Source organism: Epinephelus lanceolatus, chromosome 3 (assembly GCF_041903045.1).
Source record: "Epinephelus lanceolatus isolate andai-2023 chromosome 3, ASM4190304v1, whole genome shotgun sequence".
Classification (NCBI taxonomy): Eukaryota; Metazoa; Chordata; class Actinopteri; order Perciformes; family Serranidae; genus Epinephelus; species Epinephelus lanceolatus.
Window position 1 is genome coordinate 286,961 of NC_135736.1, and position 20,853 is coordinate 307,813.

A 20,853-nucleotide genomic window follows, 5' to 3' on the forward strand; every position below is an offset into this window, starting at 1 on the left:
GTTGCAGAAATGGGCAGTTTAAGAAAATAATGTGTTTTTTGAAAATGAAGGTACCTAAATCTATTCTGCTAGACCCCAGTATTACAAATATGACCCCGAAAATTAGCATAATAGGACTTCTTTGGACACCAGCAGGTTGATGTGTGATTTTGTTTGACTGTATCCCCAACAGTTGAACTGTTGTGAATGCGAATATTTTAAGTTGGGTTACCTTCCTCTCAGCCCTCTGCTTCTGATTTATCCTGTGCCACTTTATTGCCCAGTGGGCAGGATTGAAGAGGTCATCAGGAAACTACCTGCACCTGGGTAGATGACACAAGTTGTGTGTACCCTCCTGTTTGTGCCCATTTTTTGTGATCTGCTGTGGTTCCAAGGTTGACATGATTTATCCTCTGCTGCATTATCAATTTCCAACTAAACTCCCCAATCTCCTGTGACAAATCTTCCAATATATTCAACTCAAGTTAAAATAATTTAATTCACAGTTCATCCTATCAAAACCTACAAGTATGTCCCTTGGCATTTTTGATGATTGGTACTCAATGATCAGGTACTTGGTTTAGTAGTTGAGTTTTACGTTGGTTGACTTATGATGCAGAAATAAGGAGTTCAAGTCCTCCTCTTGCCATCCTTCAGGTGGTCTGAATCTTTGCATTTTCAGGATAACTTTTGACACTTTTCACACAGTAGCATTATTTGTGTATAAACCTATAGAAATGGGATGCATTCCAGATCTTGAATGAAATAAAATTGCAGTACAAATGTAGTCAAGCAAAACACATTTTCACTGAACGTGACTCCAACTGTTTAGCTTCTTGACATTTTAAAAAACATTCAAATGCTTGCAATTTGCTTGGACCCCGATAAATGCTGTTTGTGGCTTTAATTTAATGTTGCAATGTGATTTAAGCTGTAAAATGTCGAACTTTGTTACAGTACTTTACATCATGCTGTTATAGAATAGAATAGAATAGAATAGAATAGAACTTTAATTGCCACATAACAAGAGTCGGTAGTATTTGCTTTCAGTACATATATACAGGACACTGCTTCATAGTCACAACATCAACAAGTGCATACAGACATACATGAATAAAGTGCATACAGACATCCACAGAGCATATTGCAGAAAACAATAGCCCTGTAGCCAAAACCCCCACAACGTGACACACAGGGTCCGAAACTAACACTCGCCTCTCTCCAATTCCGGGTAGATTTTGTCTCTGGCTGGTAAATTTTTAAGACCACTCGCCACTCTGGAGAGTTATTTTTTTACCAGCGAAAAATGCATTTTTTGTTACTGGAGAACGATGCTGGTATTGGCTGGTTTCCTGGCAGAGTAATGTGTATTTCAGGCAGAGACGATCTTTGGTCACGCAAGTGCGTCAGTCATGACGTCATCACAGCGCGCCGAGGTGGATAGCTGTTGTTGTTAATAGGCTTGTTCGGGATGACAGTTTCCAGCAGTCTTCAGTCTATACAGGAAGTCACAGACACACTTACGTCCTGTCTGGAATGATGTCAATTCATTAAAAAAGTGATCAGACCCATATGTCAGTTTGTTTTCAGTCTCCAGTTGTTTTAATTATGATAGATTAATTTATTAAAATGCTTTACAGGTGATCTGTAGTTTATGCTCATGGTTTATCCTCCATTTGACATGAATTCTCCTATAAATCAGCATCATACCAGTTTGACCTGTCTCCTCAACTACAGGGGCTGAATAAATAGTGTCTGACTGTAAGATTAATATTTTCAGACGGAAAAAAATACAACAGCTTTCATTAAGGCACAGTCTGATACAGTCAGGGCTTCACATCTGTACAGATGTTATTTTAAGAATCCACAAGTCTCTGTGTTGCTAAATACTTTAATAATTAAAAACGTCCAGTGTTATTATATAGTAGACTCTGTATAGTTTATGATGAATGTATTTAGTCTCAACTAAACTTCACCATCAGTCACACAACATATTTTCTGTTCACAGAATAAACCTTCAAATCAGACAAATATAATTTAAATCTCTAAAATTCAACAAAAATGAAAAGTTTATCTAAAACATCATCTTGTTGAGTCAACATCTGAACCAATCAGCTGTTAGATCAGGTGAGAACTAGGCAGTGCAGTTGGTGGAGAGCAACTGCAGCGCCTGGCTCTAAAAACTGCGTCCACCTCACACTCTCGGTTTTATCGCCGTCCACTTTTGTAATACGTCAGAGCAAGTCGGGATGAAGTCAGTCACAAAACTAACCAGCATGCATTGTGAGCCGATCGCCGATGATCCAATCTGCGCAATCCTGGCTCATCTCGAATGAACCTAATGTACCTCCATGCTCTGAACCCCCGTAGAAGAAGAAGAAGTAAGAAAAAGTATCATGTGGCGATGCTGGCCAGGTACTGCGGAGCCTCCCGCAAAAACAAAAAAACAAAAACAAAAGAACCTGCTGAGGCTGAGATTTTACCGACCGACGACCAAGAGACGGAGGTTAATGTTGTTGCTGCTGCTGCTGCTCCCGCTCCCGCCACCACTGCCGCCACCCCCCAGTCTCATCCACCGGCAGCATTAAGTGACTTGACTTTTTTTCCTTTAAATTATTATTATTTGGTTGGCTGGTAAAATATCTGCCTGGCTGGTAAAAAATTTCAAAAAGTTAGTTTTGGACCCTGGTGACACACCAGAAAACAAAAAACCACAGAGCATATTGCAGAAAACAACAGCCCTGTAGCCAAAACCCCCACAACGTGACACACCAGAAAACAAAAAACCACTCACCAAAAACCCAACAACGGTACAACACAGTCTATGTATGTATGTATGTATGTATGTATGCATGCATATATATATATATATATATATATATATATATATATACACACATACATACGTAGACTGTATTGTACCGTTGTTGGGTTTTTGGTAAGTGTTTTTTTTATATATATATACACATATATACAGTACAGGCCAAAAGTTTGGACACACCTTCTCATTCAATGCGTTTTCTTTATTTTCATGACTATTTACATTGTAGATTCTCACTTAAAGGCATCAAAACTATGAATGAACACATGTGGAGTTATGTACTTAACAAAAAAAGGTGAAATAACTGAAAACATGTTTTATATTCTAGTTTCTTCAAAATAGCCACCCTTTGCTCTGATTACTGCTTTGCACACTCTTGGCATTCTCTCCATGAGCTTCAAGAGGTAGTCACCTGAAATGGTTTCCACTTCACAGGTGTGCCTTATCAGGGTTAATTAGTGGAATTTCTTGCTTTATCAATGGGGTTGGGACCATCAGTTGTGTTGTGCAGAAGTCAGGTTAATACACAGCCGACAGCCCTATTGGACAACTGTTAAAATTCATATTATGGCAAGAACCAATCAGCTAACTAAAGAAAAAACAGTGGCCATCATTACTTTAAGAAATGAAGGTCAGTCAGTCCGGAAAATTGCAAAAACTTTAAATGTGTCCCCAAGTGGAGTCGCAAAAACCATCAAGCGCTACAACCAAACTGGCACACATGAGGACCGACCCAGGAAAGGAAGACCAAGAGTCACCTCTGCTTCTGAGGATAAGTTCATCCGAGTCACCAGCCTCAGAAATGGCAAGTTAACAGCAGCTCAGATCAGAGACCAGATGAATGCCACACAGAGTTCTAGCAGCAGACCCATCTCTAGAACAACTGTTAAGAGGAGACTGCGCCAGTCAGGCCTTCATGGTCAAATAGCTGCTAGGAAACCACTGCTAAGGAGAGGCAACAAGCAGAAGAGATTTGTTTGGGCCAAGAAACACAAGGAATGGACATTAGACCAGTGGAAATCTGTGCTTTGGTCTGATGAGTCCAAATTTGAGATCTTTGGTTCCAACTGCCGTGTCTTTGTGAGATGCAGAAAAGGTGAACGGATGGATTCCACATGCCTGGTTCCCACTGTGAAGCATGGAGGAGGAGGTGTGATGGTGTGGGGGTGTTTTGCTAGTGACACTGTTGGGGATTTATTCAAAATTGAAGGCACACTGAACCAGCATGGCTACCACAGCATCCTGCAGCGACATGCCATCCCATCCGGTTTGCGTTTAGTTGGACGATCATTTATTTTTCAACAGGACAATGACCCCAAACACACCTCCAGGCTGTGTAAGGGCTATTTGACCAAGAAGGAGAGTGATGGAGTGCTGCAGCAGATGACCTGGCCTCCACAGTCACCGGACCTGAACCCAATCGAGATGGTTTGGGGTGAGCTGGACAGCAGAGTGAAGGCAAAGGGGCCAACAAGTGCTAAACACCTCTGGGAACTCCTTCAAGACTGTTGGAAAACCATTTCAGGTGACTACCTCTTGAAGCTCATCGAGAGAATGCCAAGAGTGTGCAAAGCAGTAATCAGAGAAAAGGGTGGCTATTTTGAAGAAACTAGAATATAAAACATGTTTTCAGTTATTTCACCTTTTTTTGTTAAGTACATAACTCCACATGTGTTCATTCATAGTTTTGATGCCTTCAGTGAGAATCTACAATGTAAATAGTCATGAAAATAAAGAAAACGCATTGAATGAGAAGGTGTGTCCAAACTTTTGGCCTGTACTGTATATACACATATATATACACATACACATATATACACACACATACACACACACACACACACACACACACATATACATATATATATATATATATATATATATATACATATATATATATATATATATATATATATATATATACACACACACAGTACAGGCCAGAAGTTTGGACACACCTTCTCATTCAATGCGTTTTCTTTATTTTCATGACTATTTACATTGTAGATTCTCACTGACGGCATCAAAACTATGAATGAACACATGTGGAGTTATGTACTTAACAAAAAAAGGTCAAATAACTGAAAACATGTTTTATATTCTAGTTTCTTCAAAATAGCCACCCTTTGCTCTGATTACTGCTTTGCACACTCTTGGCATTCTCTCGACGAGCTTCAAGAGGTAGTCACCTGAAATGGTTTCCACTTCACAGGTGTGCCTTATCAGGGTTAATTAGTGGAATTTCTTGCTTTATCAATGGGGTTGGGACCATCAGTTGTGTTGTGCAGAAGTCAGGTTAATACACAGCCGACAGCCCTATTGGACAACTGTTAAAATTCATATTATGGCAAGAACCAATCAGCTAACTAAAGAAAAACAAGTGGCCATCATTACTTTAAGAAATGAAGGTCAGTCAGTCCGGAAAATTGCAAAAACTTTAAATGTGTCCCCAAGTGGAGTCGCAAAAACCATCAAGCGCTACAACCAAACTGGCACACATGAGGACCGACCCAGGAAAGGAAGACCAAGAGTCACCTCTGCTTCTGAGGATAAGTTCATCCGAGTCACCAGCCTCAGAAATCGCAAGTTAACAGCAGCTCAGATCAGAGACCAGATGAATGCCACACAGAGTTCTAGCACCAGACCCATCTCTAGAACAACTGTTAAGAGGAGACTGCGCCAATCAGGCCTTCATGGTCAAATAGCTGCTAGGAAACCACTGCTAAGGAGAGGCAACAAGCAGAAGAGATTTGTTTGGGCCAAGAAACACAAGGAATGGACATTAGACCAGTGGAAATCTGTGCTTTGGTCTGATGAGTCCAAATTTGAGATCTTTGGTTCCAACCGCCGTGTCTTTGTGAGACGCAGAAAAGGTGAACGGATGGATTCCACATGCCTAGTTCCCACTGTGAAGCATGGTGGAGGAGGTGTGATGGTGTGGGGGTGTTTTGCTGGTGACACTGTTGGGGATTTATTCAAAATTGAAGGCACACTGAACCAGCATGGCTACCACAGCATCCTGCAGCGACATGCCATCCCATCCGGTTTGCGTTTAGTTGGACGATCATTTATTTTTCAACAGGACAATGACCCCAAACACACCTCCAGGCTGTGTAAGGGCTATTTGACCAAGAAGGAGAGTGATGGAGTGCTGCGGCAGATGACCTGGCCTCCACAGTCACCGGACCTGAACCCAATCGAAATGGTTTGGGGTGAGCTGGACAGCAGAGTGAAGGCAAAGGGGCCAACAAGTGCTAAACACCTCTGGGAACTCCTTCAAGACTGTTGGAAAACCATTTCAGGTGACTACCTCTTGAAGCTCATGGAGAGAATACCAAGAGTGTGCAAAGCAGTAATCAGAGCAAAGGGTGGCTATTTTGAAGAAACTAGAATATAAAACATGTTTTCAGTTATTTCACCTTTTTTTGTTAAGTACATAACTCCACATGTGTTCATTCATAGTTTTGATGCCTTCAGTGAGAATCTACAATGTAAATAGTCATGAAAATAAAGAAAACGCATTGAATGAGAAGGTGTGTCCAAACTTTTGGCCTGTACTGTATATATATATATATATATATACACACATATACATATATACATATATACTAGGGATGGGCATCAATTTTCAATTATCGATGATTGATTGTTAAGGCTTTTGTTCGATCACAAATAATTTTGATCAACAGTCGCAGTGTTTCCACCGGGCCTACGCGACCCCCCGCCCGGCGAGCACGGTGGCTCGCCAGACGGAGGCTCTCATCACTCTCCAAAGCCTCAGCGGCTTCCCTTAAGGCCTCTGAAAACACTACGCCACTGAAAGACGGAGGTTTCGCTGAATATTGAAGCCTGTAACCCCTGGCAACGGTTGTAAACACCCAGGGGTGAACTGCGCATGCGCGCCATTCTTCCTCTTTGGCCTGGGGGGTTGAAGCTCAAAACTGGGGCAGCTACGCTCTCTTGCGGCGACAGTCTGACTCTTCACTGCACTCTTTTGTTTTCTCTCTTTTTAAATACTCGCTGCGCCCTCGTCTGAATTCCATTAATATGAAACAGCAATTGTAATATATTTCTAAGCTTTTAAAATCAAAATAAAATAAATAACAATAATAAATATTCATAAAAGTCTGTACTATCCATTAATTAATTTCGCTCCGCAGTAGCCTGCCCTACGTCATGACCAACAGGTTTCCATAGTTCATGCTTGCAGCTGGACAGCATGTCAAAGTGGGTCAAACGAAGCGTGGCGTGGGATCATTTTGAGTTAAGAGACGACATGGCTCATTGCAAACACTGCACCGCAACATATAAATACAACACGGCGACAACTCCGATGATGTACCATCTGCAAACAGTACATCTGACCCTGATGAATGCATAGCCTAACGTTACACCTTCTCAGCCTTGCATCTCCTCACATCTAGTGCCATGCATGAGGCCGTGTGAGCCACGGCGACAAGAAAATATCACTGGGGCCATCTGTAAAATGATAGAAACGGATATGCTGCCCTTAAGTTTTGAACAGGGCAAGGGCTTTCATGCTCTGATGCAAATGGTTGAGCCAGCATATCCAATTCCTTCACGACGTTCAATCACAAGGCGCATGGACATTCGCCACGAGGAGTCGAAACAGCGTCTGTTAATGAAGCTAGCTACCGCTGACAAGGTTGCGATAACTACAGACTGCTGGACTGCACTCACAGCGGAGAGTTACATGACTATCACCTGCCACTTCATTGAAAAAGATGACTGGTAAGTCATCTCCACCGTCCTGCTCACTGAAAGCCTGCCAAGTCGCCACACAGCTGACTTCCTAGCTGAAAAATTAAACGAATGTGTAGCCCAGTGGGGAATTGAAGGCCGAGTTATTGCATGTGTCCATGATAACCCTGCAAATATAGTGGCTGCCAACAGACCCGACAAAGTCAACTGGATCTCCATTGCCTGCTTCGCCCACACCCTCCAGCTGGCAATACATGATGGTTTTGCACTGTACTTGCATCGTGTCATTTCTGCAGCTGGCAAACTCGTTAGCCACTTTAACCACAGCACCATGGCGACCCAAGCGCTACAGAAGAAACAGGAGCAGATGGGTCTCCCAGCACACCGGCTTATACAGTCGTGTAAAACCCGCTGGAACAGCATGTGTGACATGTTCAACCGTCTCAAGGAGCAGCGCTGGGCTGTTGCCGCTGTCCTGTCGGGTCGCACGGTGGCCAGGCTCCAGGACGCCAGGGTCCTAGAGCTGAAGGACGAGTACTGGCAAATGATGGAGGAGACACAGCCCGTGCTGACAGCGCTGAAGACTGCCACTACGGTTATATCTGGGGAGAAAGAGGTCTCTGTTTCCAACACATATCCAGTCACTTACAGGTATTTTATGTAATTCTTCGTTTTCTTTTGTTTTTTTTTATTTATGTATTTATTTATTTATTTATTTTAATATTTTATTTTTTCTCCTTTTTAACTTATTAATTTCATAACTTACTATGCCTAACGTTACAGCCTCCTCAACACCCATCTCCTACCGAATGAAGATGACGGGGCCCGATGCGCTGAATTCAAGGCCAGAGTGCGCTCTTCCCTCAGTAACCGAATGAAGGTAGGCTATGTTAAGCTTAGTTTAACTTATTTGACATTATTCGCATTTTCACATAATAAATAGCTAATGATGATTTAGAGGAGGTGAATGATTGTGATTAGATTTATTTGTTTATTTATTTATTTTTACAAATGCAAGTCTACCGTCAGGCTACAGCGTTTTCATTTAATTTTTTTCTGTTTTGCCAACTGATTCTTTATTTTCGTTATTTATTCAGGTCGAATCTGAGGAGCTGATGTCATCTGCCCCCATGATTTCATCGATGCTGCATCCACGCCATAAGCATCTGAGCTTTCTTACGGATACACGGAGAGAGGCCGCAAATCACAAACTGTTGGAACTTGGGCAGATGGAAGAGCCAGAGCCTATCCCGCCGTCTGGAAATGAGGCTATATCGTCCGACTTCGGCTCTCCTCCGGCTCTCCTCCGGCTGAGGACTCGGAGGAGAGCAGCGAGGCCGAGGACACAGGAGCCCCAGCAGCACCTCCTCGGGTCAGCGCCATGGCACAACTCCTCGGGGAGCAATACGCAGCAAGCGCTGCTGGGTCTGACATCGAAACAGAAGTTAAAAACTATATGAGGGAGCCTTCCGCAGGGCTGAATTGCGACCCAGCTGACTGGTGGAAATCAAATGAAGGCCGGTTTCCCAGGTTGGCAAAGCTAGCGCGTACATACCTCTGCATCCCCGCAACCTCGGTCCCCTCAGAGCGGGTGTTTTCAGCAGCTGGATTGACCGTCACCAGGCTTCGATCGCGTCTTACCCCTGAACATGTGAACATGCTGATCTTTCTTAATAAGAATCAATAGCCTGAGCCTCTTTTTACCTTTTACAACTGGACGTTATTGTTGGAGTACACCAAAGTTTGACAGTCATCCTGTTATCCCGTTTGTGAGTATTAAGGAAAAAAGAAAAAAAAAAATGTTTGTGAGTAACGTTAACTGTTTTATTGGCTTCACGTGCTGTAGGTGCCTTGTTTGTTTTTTTAAAATTAGGCTGCCATACTAGGCTACATGCACAAATAATTTAGATTCTTAATTGACATGCAATGTGTTGTCTTAATTTGAATGTGAAGAGTAACGTTAGGCCTAATGTTATGCCTCCGTCTGACCTCCCAGCTCGTGCCGCTGCGGCTGACTCTTATTTAAATTTAACATTTTATTCACTGCCTTCACTTTTTATTAATTGAAATTAAGTTTATCATTTTGCTCACTGTTTAATATTTTGTTGAACTGTCTGGGTGTGGATCGTGTCTCAGTTTGAGCGTAGTCTCCATGCCTAATATGGATTGCGGGGGCTTAAGCACAAGTTTAAACTTGTTTTTTGAACAAGTAAAATAAAGATTCTATCGAGGAAAACATGCTTTATTTGTTATTTCTACCATAGACATCATTTTAATGGCAAAAAAGCTTATCAATTAATCGATAATTGATCGTTAATTTTTTTGATGATCGAATAATGAATTTTGATCGTTTGCCCATCCCTAATATATACATATTTAGATATATACACACACACACACACACACACACACACAGAGATATATATATATATATATATATATATATATATATACATACATATATATACATATACATATTTAAGCAGTATCGTCACGGCTGTGATTTGTTACAATTACAACTACAAGACAATTACATCCTGTAATACCGTGACAGTTTCGACGACTGCGTCTGTCGTCATCATCAGTGACACCTCTGATGATGAAAAACTGTCAAGGTATGACAAAACAACACTTAAGCCTGTACTAAGAACCATATCAAGCTATGTGGAAAAAAAGTAGGCTATATGAATTTGTTTGGACAATTGTGTTTTTTGTAAATATTTTCCTTATTTTCTTCCAAAAGGGCTTTGAACATTAAAATTGCAATTCACTCATTGGCCCGTCTATTTATTGGAGCAGTCACAATGGCTTATTTTTGATTTGCAGCCTGTCTCTTTCTGTACACTGAGGTCAAACGTCCCCTCTGAGTCAGCTTTTGGCTGATGGCCCTTACAATCTGCTCGTGTGTCCTCCGTGCTTTGTCCTTACCTTGATCCCGTAAAAACTCAACTTCTGCTTCCATGGTGAAGGTGCAGTCTAGATTAAAGCAAAACAGTTTGCGTTAGCGTCTTAAAAACGATTACTAACATTAGCGTGACATTCAAATATTAGCAGGTAACGTTACAATCTGTCCACCTGTTGTCAGCTCTTGTTTTCAAGGCAACACATCGGTGCGGGAATTATAAAACTGTCCCTAAAAACACATATTTTCCGCCAATGACGTTGCATAGTTTCTAAACATAAGAAAGCTTGCGTCACCTGGGTTACCTGTTGCAGCTAGCACTAGCTGCGGCAGCTAATCAATCTCAGCTCTATGTTAACTAACGTGTGCTTAGTAACCCTTTGGGTCTGCCTAACTCGCAAAATAGGTTGAGAGAAAGCTGACGATCACGAGTTAGTTTTGTATGTCTTATTTAACACGTGGTAATTAAAAATAAAAAAAAACACAAATTGGGTTTTTACTTTACTTTTTCGGTTCCGCCACCCGTGTTGAAGCACACAACTAACAGCCAATGGCAATAAGGATGTGCACCGCATTAGTTGGACCGTCTGTTAAACAAAAAGCTAAAGGGTTCCGCTCCGTGTCTTCTTCCTTTTTACGGCAACTTGCATCCTTGGTGTTGCACTGCGGCCATCTTCTTCTTCTTCTTTCGTTTAATGGCGGATCGCAAGCAACGTTCAGGTGCATACCGCCACCTACTGTACAAGAGTGTGTAGCGTCATATCCCCACCTCTAGATTCTACCCATCAATTGGGTCTCTTTCAGAAAGTTGAATAATGCTTTCCTTACAACTTGGATCTTTTCTCTTTCCCCTTCAGTTCCTAGAATTCCAGCCATGCTCCAGTCCTGTTGCACTGCTCTGACTTTCCTCTGTAGCCTCTCTCTCTCTGAAGCATACTTTAGACAGTGTATTAAAATATGTTCCACATTTTCCTTAACACCATATCTCTCACACTTGTCAGTATCCTTTTTCCCAATTGAATTCATTGTGTCATTCAGACCAGTATGACCAACTCGAAGCCTCATCATGATAATTTCTTCTCTTCTGTTCCTTTCTTTAAAGATTTTTGTTATAACCAATTTTTGTATGTTGTGATATTTTCTTCCTTTCTGATCATCTTCCCATCTTTTCTGCCAAATTTCCTTGCCTATCGCCCTTAAAAATTTTTTACCCTCTGCTTTTCCATAAGGTATTGTGATTGTTATGTTCTTTTCCAGAGCCCTTTTTGCTAGGATATCAGCTACCTCATTTCCCTTCACCCCTGTATGAGCTGGTGTCCAGCAGAACTGTACCTCAATTCCACCCCTGTGAAGTCTGAACAAACTGTGCTGTACTTCAATGAACAAATCTTCCCTGATTATGCTTTTTGACTGTAGGCTTTCCAAAATAGCAACTGAATCTGTACATATCACCACCCTATCTGGTCTGACCTCCTCAATCTTTCTCTTACTTGTGATCATCAGATAGCAGGACTTATTTACTGACATCTTAAAGCCCCATTGGTATGACCATCTCTCTACTTCCTCAACTGCTCTCTTTATTTTTTCCATCACATGAGAAACATTTCTCCCCCTCATCCAGACGGCCCCATCATCTGCATACAAAGCTGATCTAATACCTCCTTCTACATTTGCAAAAATATCATTTATCATTACGTTGAACAACACTGGGCTAATAGCACTCCCTTGTGGGGTACCATTTTCCACTTTAAACTCTTTTGAAAGTTCTGCCCCAACTTTCACTCTTATTCTCCTGTCTGAGAGAAAGCTCATTATCCAATTATACATTCTTCCATTAATGCCCATTTGATTTAACTTAATAAGTAAACCTTCCCTCCACATTGAATCATATGCTTTTTCTATGTCGAAAAATACAATTACCATTGTTTCTTTCATCTTTAATGCCTTTTCAATATCATTACTTACCCTAACTAGTGCTTCTGTAGTAGACTGACTCTTTCTAAACCCACACTGAATATCCTTTATTAATTCTCTCTGTTCCAATACATATGAAAGTCTGTGTACAAGAATCTTTTCCATCCATTTACACAGGTGGGACGTGAGTGCTATTGGTCTATAGTTACTAGGGTTAGTGTGATCTTTCCCTGGCTTGTTAAATGGCAATATAATTGCCCTTTTCCAACTACTTGGAACATCTCCATCTCTTCAGATTTTATTAAAGAATTTCAACACTTTATTTAATGACACTTCAGGGAGCTGCCGGAACATGGCATAACAGAGCTGATCTTCTCCTGGGGCTGTGTACCCAGTACCTTTAAGCACTACATTAAGTTCTTGCATTGTTAATTCCAAGTCTAGTGTTGTTGTAAAACTTTCTTTCTTCTTCCTTACCTCTCCAAGTTCTCTGAGTATCCTCTCCTTTTGCTGCCTATGCTTATCACCCAGGTGTTCACCGCTATGCACAGCAGCAAATGTCTCACCTAACACATCTGCCTTTTCTTTGTTTGCTATAGCTAACCTCTGACCACTGACCAACGCTGGGATTTTACCAGAACTTTTTTTCCCACTCATTTTCTTAAACATTGCCCAAACATTTTGTAGTTTTATTTCTCTTCCTATGGATGAACAATAGTTTCTCCATGTTTCCTTTTTTGCTTCCTTTATTATCCTTCAGGTAACAGCCCTTTTCCTTTTGTAGTCTACAAGGTTCTCTATTGACATGTTCTTTCTTAACATTCTAAGAGCTTTGTTTCTTTCTTTTATTGCTCTGCTGCATTCGTCATTCCACCAGGGGACTACTCTTACCTCACCTTTTGTTGTTCTTTTTGGAACACTACTGCCATCTTCTCGAGTCAGTGTTCACCCCCATAGACATATATACAAAAGGCTCGTTCGAGATGAACTGCGCCTCGCCTGGGAAGAAGACGAGAGCAGGCGGCCGCAGCGGGGGCGGTGACAAAAAGCTGCGGTGAAGTCGGACAGTTTCCAGACAGTTTCCAGACAGTTTCCAGCAGCCTTCAGTCTGTACAGGAAGTCACAGACACACTAACATCCTGTCTGGAATGATGTCAATTCATTAAAAAAGTGATCAGACCCCCTGTATCAGTTTGTTTTCAGTCTCCAGTTGTTTTAATTATGATAGATTAATTTATTAAAATGCTTTACAGGTGATCTGTAGTTTATGTTCATGCTTTATCCTCCATTTCACATGAATTCTCCTGTAAATCAGCATCATATCAGTTTGACCTGTCTCCTCAACTTTTTTTTTAAATTAAATTTTATTGACACAGCTACAGATCACATCCAGTACAGATATACATACAAACAAACAAACAAACAGACAAACAAACAAAACCCCCCAAAGAAAGAGAAACAAAACAAACAAAAAAACAAAAAAAAAACCAAAAAGCCAACAATGCAAGAACACAATATTACAACCATTATTGCCAGGGTTTACCAGTAATTGTGTGCACATACCTCATTAACTGGGATGAATACTGAGATTTTGAAGCACACGGTTTGTTCTGACCGCTTTCTTATTTTTACAGTCTTTAATTGTAATGGCGTATCGCTGCAGTTCCAAAACAAAGAGATCAGCGTTTGGTTTGGCGTCTGTCCATTTGTTCTTGTGAATGTGGAATTTCCCAAGCATCAAGCTTAATTGAACAAAAAAGACTGTATCATCATCCAGATTTTCTTCAAAATAAATGAAAATTGTCCTTTTCTGTAAAAGAATTACTTGTCCTGTTATTGTCCTTATATAATGCTGTACACAGGGCTGCCAACTTTTCAAAAACCTTGGAGTGAGATTTGCTGGGGCCAACCGAAATTTTGCCACATACACTGCAATTTTTTGTATGGCCCATTCAGCGTCATTACCATACAGCAAAAACTTTTTATTTTTTGGTTGTTGTTTTTTTAAATATACCATTTTCCATACATCAGTAGTTCTCAATGTATTAGCCTAACTCAGAGTGCACCAACTGAACCAACTGACCCAACAGTAAAACACAAGACACAACATGGCTCAAATTTGTGCATGTTTACTTTGAGATTCTGTATAAAAATAAAGTCATCAAATAGTAAACAGATATGCAACATCATGCAAGAAACATTTAAATAAAAATGAAAACCCCCAAAAGCTATGTTATCGTGACGAACTACATGCAGCTAATACCAATTTAAATTTAAAAAAATTCATTTATACAAACAATTCCCAAAATAGCGAGGCTACTGTCAAAGTCCTGCGTGCTTTGTTGTACTTGCTTGTGGCCTTTTTTGAGGCCTTGATGATGTCAGGGAAGCCTCCCACGTGAAGCAGGACTCCAGGCCAGCCATCTTTATTGTCATTATTGATGACAGGGTTCCATCCAGAGCCAGGCTGTTCCTGGTTTTAGTCTCTCTCTCTGCATTGGAGTGGTGTAACACCAGGACCAGCTTTGCAATGGTGGCAAGCCTCATGAACACCTATGAAGAATGAACCAAGAACACAGTGGGGGGTTGATAATTAATTTTGTCTAAAACAAAATGTACGCACCTACTGTATATGATGCTTTATACATACATAACAAATTATTCTAATTTGTATATACTACTATACAGTAATTAATATACAACTATAAAGCAGCATAGAGAGATGGTTTTGTATAGATAAAACAGACAAAATTAATTAGGCATCAACCTACAGTATACTTTTACAGCTGCATTGAAACCTCAAAATGATATGTACAAAGCTCTCAAAATGCCTTTAAATGATGTCACAACACACAAAAAACAAATATGCAAATGTTACTTAAAGTTTAAGAGCACAAACACTTAACATACATACCTGAAACGAAGGGGGGAAATCGAGCTTCTTCTTCTTCTTCTTCTTCTTCTTCTTCTTCTTCTTCTTCTTCTTCTTCTTCTCCTTCTTCTTCTGAGTGCAATCCCGGTGTCAATTGGGCCACAGCGCCACCAACATCCAACGTAGCGGTCTGTATTGCGCATTGAAACGGGGACGTTTTTTTGCTTTGGCTCAAAGGGCGTAGGTTTGACTTTCACATTGGTAGGGACATAAAAGTGCTCCATGGCGGCGACCTGTACATTGATAATTTTTTAATGCAATTTCACGTCATGTGAAACTGACCACTGCTTTATAATGCATATTTAGATATCTACACTAAATACAAGAATGTTTTGGTTAATGTATTCTCTAATGTTATCAGTTACATGAATATACACTGATAACTTCACCACATCTGTCCGTATGTGCTTCCCAGGGTAAACTATAATAATAACAATAACAGCATACTCCGAAGGGGCTTAACTTCAGTACCAGCCTGCGGTCTGCAGTTGGGTTGGTAATAGTGATCCGAATTGATATTGATTGTAAAATCATATGTTATGCATGAATCAATATTTTTACTTACCCCTAGTCACAATGCTGAATCTGACTATCAACATATATCCTTCACGATTCAGTCTCACCTGTGAGGCCCCTGTCTCTCCTCTATCTCCCCCTGTCTCTCTTCCATTTCCTTCTGTCTCTCTTCCTGCCTCTCCTCCTCCATCTCCTCCATCTCCTCCAGTCTCTCTCCTACTTGTCATCTGACAAAAAATATACTGATGCAAGACATGTGAACAGTGGGACAATCTGAGGTGCAACAGTCATAGATTTTGATTGTTGTAGCCTGAGGAAAACATACTGTATGTTTTACAATTGTGTAATTCATTAAACAACATCTGAATGTATAAAGGCTAAAGAACAGCCATAATGTCAACACAAGTTAGTCAGCTTCATCATGTTAAACATAAATAAAGTAAATCAACAAAAATGTAAATGCTCCAAAATCATTATAATACAACTGTGTGCAAAATGTTGCCCTTACACCAAATATCTATCACATGAATATGACTCAGTGTTCTTACTGGGTGTTTTTACTGGGAGCAGTGGATCTGTATTCTCCTAAGTCTCTCCTTCACACACCATGGATGCTGAAGACTGTCACTGAAGGAGCTATTATTTATAGTGTTTACACTTTATTTATTCAGACAGATTATATCATGTCATCTTACTTCAAACATTAATGTGAACTGTGTCATCACTACATGACATCTATGATTGCTGATGGAGCATATGAAGTGGAATTTCATGTTCTCTGGCATATAATATTGATCTAATAGTTGCCAAACTTAGCTCAGCTAGTATTAGCTCGTTAGGATCTCATTGTCTAGCAAAGAGTTGCCAAGGAACGCCATTCAGTTAGCCTAACATCAACAGGTGAATGTTTAGCTTATTTGCTGAACCAACCGACTCACCGTTCACACTCGGCACTCCGGTGTGGAGCGCTAACAGTGACGTGTGTGTATGTGTCGTTCCCTCACGAACTGCCGTGAACTGTACAGTGACGTGCACCCACAAAGTCAGTGGAGAGAGCGGCGCTGGGGAGGACCAATCACACGTTACCAAAATAACGGTAGAGCCAATCGATGAGCAATACGAGATTAGAGGTGTGACGTATGGTAGACACCAACGATTGTTAACCATAGACATATATACATAGACGCCGCATTGACTGCCGCTGCCTATTGGAGCCGACGTCCTAGCTGGCTGCCATCTTGGATGGGTCTCGCTTTGCCTCCACAGTGCATTCACTTATATTGAGGAAGGAGCTGTATGCACAAGTAAAATAGAATAACTCACTGAATTTTCAACTGATTTTCACGCGGTTTGGTTTGTTACAAATGGCACACGTGTAGTTATGATACAGAATGCTTTCGTACATTAAAAATGCGGGATTTCATGCTTTAATACTTTCTGCAGATGGCAACAGCATGTTATTTAGGTCACAACACAGTTCTTTCATTCACCTCAACCCAGAGTGGGATATATACACAGTATATATACTGTATAAACATAATGTACACAATACAAAACATAGTATAGCTTATTATGTATAGCACACCTTTGTGCACATATTCACTTTTCCACCAGCTGTGCTGCAAATGTCCCCTGCTGGTCATCCTTCTGTATCTTTTTTCAAATTATCTTGACCACAGTCCCATTTTCATAGTTATAATACAAATACCAAAATTAATTTCAGTGTTTATGTAAATATTGAAAATGTTTTTTACTACTTTTGAGGGATCACAGCAGTCAGTGTAATAAGAATAAGAAGAACTTTATGAATCCCCAAAGGAAATTTCAAAAAGTCTGTAAGATCATCTGTTTAACAAAGAATTATGAAGTCTGGTGGCTGTGGGTATAAAAGAGAGTGAGTGTGTGTGAGAAATAAACTCAATCAACAATCAAGCTTTTTCTTTATTAAAATATATTAATAAATGTATTAATATGCTATACTATGTTTTGTATTGTGTATATTGTGTTTATACAGTATATACAGTATATATATATATATATATATATATATATATATATATATATATATATATACTTTGTGTATATATGTACAGTACAGTCCAAAAGTTTGGACACACCTTCTCATTCAATGCGTTTTCTTTATTTTCATGACTATTTACATTGTAGATTCTCACTGAAGGCATAAAAACTATGAATGAACACATGTGGAGTTATGTACTTAACAAAAAAAGGTGAAATAACTGAAAACATGTTTTATATTCTAGTTTCTTCAAAATAGCCACCCTTTGCTCTGATTACTGCTTTGCACACTCTTGGCATTCTCTCCATGAGCTTCAAGAGGTAGTCACCTGAAATGGTTTCCACTTCACAGGTGTGCCTTATCAGGGTTAATTAGTGGAATTTCTTGCTTTATCAATGGGGTTGGGACCATCAGTTGTGTTGTGCAGAAGTCAGGTTAATACACAGCCGACAGCCCTATTGGACAACTGTTAAAATTCATATTATGGCAAGAACCAATCAGCTAACTAAAGAAAAACGAGTGGCCATCATTACTTTAAGAAATGAAGGTCAGTCAGTCCGGAAAATTGCAAAAACTTTAAATGTGTCCCCAAGTGGAGTCGCAAAAACCATCAAGCGCTACAACCAAACTGGCACACATGAGGACCGACCCAGGAAAGGAAGACCAAGAGTCACCTCTGCTTCTGAGGATAAGTTCATCCGAGTCACCAGCCTCAGAAATCGCAAGTTAACAGCAGCTCAGATCAGAGACCAGATGAATGCCACACAGAGTTCTAGCAGCAGACCCATCTCTAGAACAACTGTTAAGAGGAGACTGCGCCAATCAGGCCTTCATGGTCAAATAGCTGCTAGGAAACCACTGCTAAGGAGAGGCAACAAGCAGAAGAGATTTGTTTGGGCCAAGAAACACAAGGAATGGACATTAGACCAGTGGAAATCTGTGCTTTGGTCTGATGAGTCCAAATTTGAGATCTTTGGTTCCAACCGCCGTGTCTTTGTGAGATGCAGAAAAGGTGAACGGATGGATTCCACATGCCTGGTTCCCACTGTGAAGCATGGAGGAGGAGGTGTGATGGTGTGGGGGTGTTTTGCTGGTGACACTGTTGGGGATTTATTCAAAATTGAAGGCACACTGAACCAGCATGGCTACCACAGCATCCTGCAGCGACATGCCATCCCATCCGGTTTGCGTTTAGTTGGACGATCATTTATTTTTCAACAGGACAATGACCCCAAACACACCTCCAGGCTGTGTAAGGGCTATTTGACCAAGAAGGAGAGTGATGGAGTGCTGCGGCAGATGACCTGGCCTCCACAGTCACCGGACCTGAACCCAATCGAGATGGTTTGGGGTGAGCTGGACCGCAGAGTGAAGGCAAAGGGGCCAACAAGTGCTAAACACCTCTGGGAACTCCTTCAAGACTGTTGGAAAACCATTTCAGGTGACTACCTCTTGAAGCTCATGGAGAGAATGCCAAGAGTGTGCAAAGCAGTAATCAGAGCAAAGGGTGGCTATTTTGAAGAAACTAGAATATAAAACATGTTTTCAGTTATTTCACCTTTTTTTGTTAAGTACATAACTCCACATGTGTTCATTCATAGTTTTGATGCCTTCAGTGAGAATCTACAATGTAAATAGTCATGAAAATAAAGAAAACGCATTGAATGAGAAGGTGTGTCCAAACTTTTGGCCTGTACTGTATATGTATATGTATTCATATATATATATATATATATACAGTATAGGTCAAATTCAAGATGGCCACCAATAATATTCAAATATGCTTAACTTTGGAACCAAACACAATAGAAAAACATTTAAGGTGTCATTTCCAACTAAGTTTAGGGTGCCCATTCAGTTAGTGATACTCTTGAGATCAATGGAATTCAAGAAAATGCATTTAGCATTAAGGATCGCTCTTAAGATCGCTCTTTAAGAAGGTCTTAACAGGAGCTGTCCACTACCGCGGTGCTGAAACAGTCGATGTCAGGCAAATCGATCACCCACCACTTAATCAGCGCATAAGTCACACACAGCGCTGCTACCTAATGTACTAATTCCCTGCTGCTCGTGTGTATGTGTGTTCTAATAATTCTAATGAAAAACTAAGACGATAAATATTTGTTAATGACCTATTTTCATGATGAAAACAAGACTACAACTAAATAAGAAGTAGTCTTGGTAAGAGAATCATAAGGAAACACAGACGCCTTGCTGAGGCCAGTCCCATCTCCCACCACGTCCAGGAAGCTCCCCACTGTGTAAAAACGCAGCGCAGCCAGGCATTGCACCCCCGGGCTGAGGGCAAAATTGCACCAGGTTGCCCTCTGGATGTGTGGAGACACTAGTTGATGAGGCGTTGTATCTCAGTACTTCATTTGGATAGCCCGGTCTGACAGCACGTCGAGTGATGCAGAAATGCATTTACATATATGGTTTGGCTTCGCACACGGTGACGCTGTTGGTTAGCAGCGAGAATATGCTGTAAAGCAGCCATGGTATCTCACACATGTGTGATGTGGCAACGCCTTTATATAGAGTAGCGTGTGGAGCATCCATTGATGTGGTTCCAGCTGAGCTCAATTACACCTGTCAGTTGCCTGATATCTGAATGTCGCAGGTTTGGAGGGTGGATGTGTTTCTGTTGTGGCCTGATGCATTTTTTGGATGCGGTAAACTATCTTATATGTGCATGCAGATGTGGGATATGTGCGGACAAATTATGATAAATGATAGTGATGATGATTCATTTTATTTGTGTGCCTGATGTGCACAGCACATAAAGGAACACACTTGTTATTCCTCATACTTATTTTTCTTCTGATTATTATTTTTCTTCCGCCAGATTTCGGTGCGTAACTTGTGCCACAGCTTTGAGCGCACACAGGGTCTTCATAAAACATATAGATTCAAGATTCAAAGTGGTCATTGTCATATGCACAGTAAGGACATATTCGACAAATTCGTTCTTTTCTGTCACCAATTAATGCTAAACAATATAAATCTGAAGTATAAAATAGATCAAAATATATACGGTGCGCACTGTT

At 40.6% G+C, this 20,853-nt stretch overlaps 1 protein-coding gene and 1 pseudogene across 14 annotated transcripts in view; one reads left to right on the top strand and one right to left on the bottom strand.

Annotated features, from left to right (window-relative positions):
• Positions 1–11,101, bottom strand: part of sclt1 (sodium channel and clathrin linker 1) — a 164,408-nt gene extending 153,307 nt beyond the window's left edge. For 7 of the 13 annotated variants that reach the window (XR_013488366.1, XR_013488369.1, XM_078163298.1 and 4 more), the window contains exons 1-2: positions 10,930–11,101; positions 10,451–10,498 (exon numbers count right to left, since the gene is read on the bottom strand). Coding sequence is in view for 8 of the 13 variants with exons in the window: in XM_078163298.1 (XP_078019424.1) it covers positions 10,451–10,498; positions 10,930–10,999 (118 nt within the window). In the remaining 5 variants the exon portion in view is untranslated. Of the gene's footprint in view, positions 1–10,450; positions 10,499–10,597; positions 10,873–10,924 lie in introns of those variants that run through there. The other 6 variants (XM_078163267.1, XM_078163280.1, XM_078163270.1 and 3 more) reach the window with 6 other exon arrangements.
• Positions 7,404–10,498, top strand: LOC144462595 (E3 SUMO-protein ligase ZBED1-like; annotated as a pseudogene). Its single transcript, XR_013490850.1, has one exon. The product of XR_013490850.1 is annotated as an E3 SUMO-protein ligase ZBED1-like (transcript).
• Positions 11,102–20,853: the final 9,752 nt, after the last annotated feature.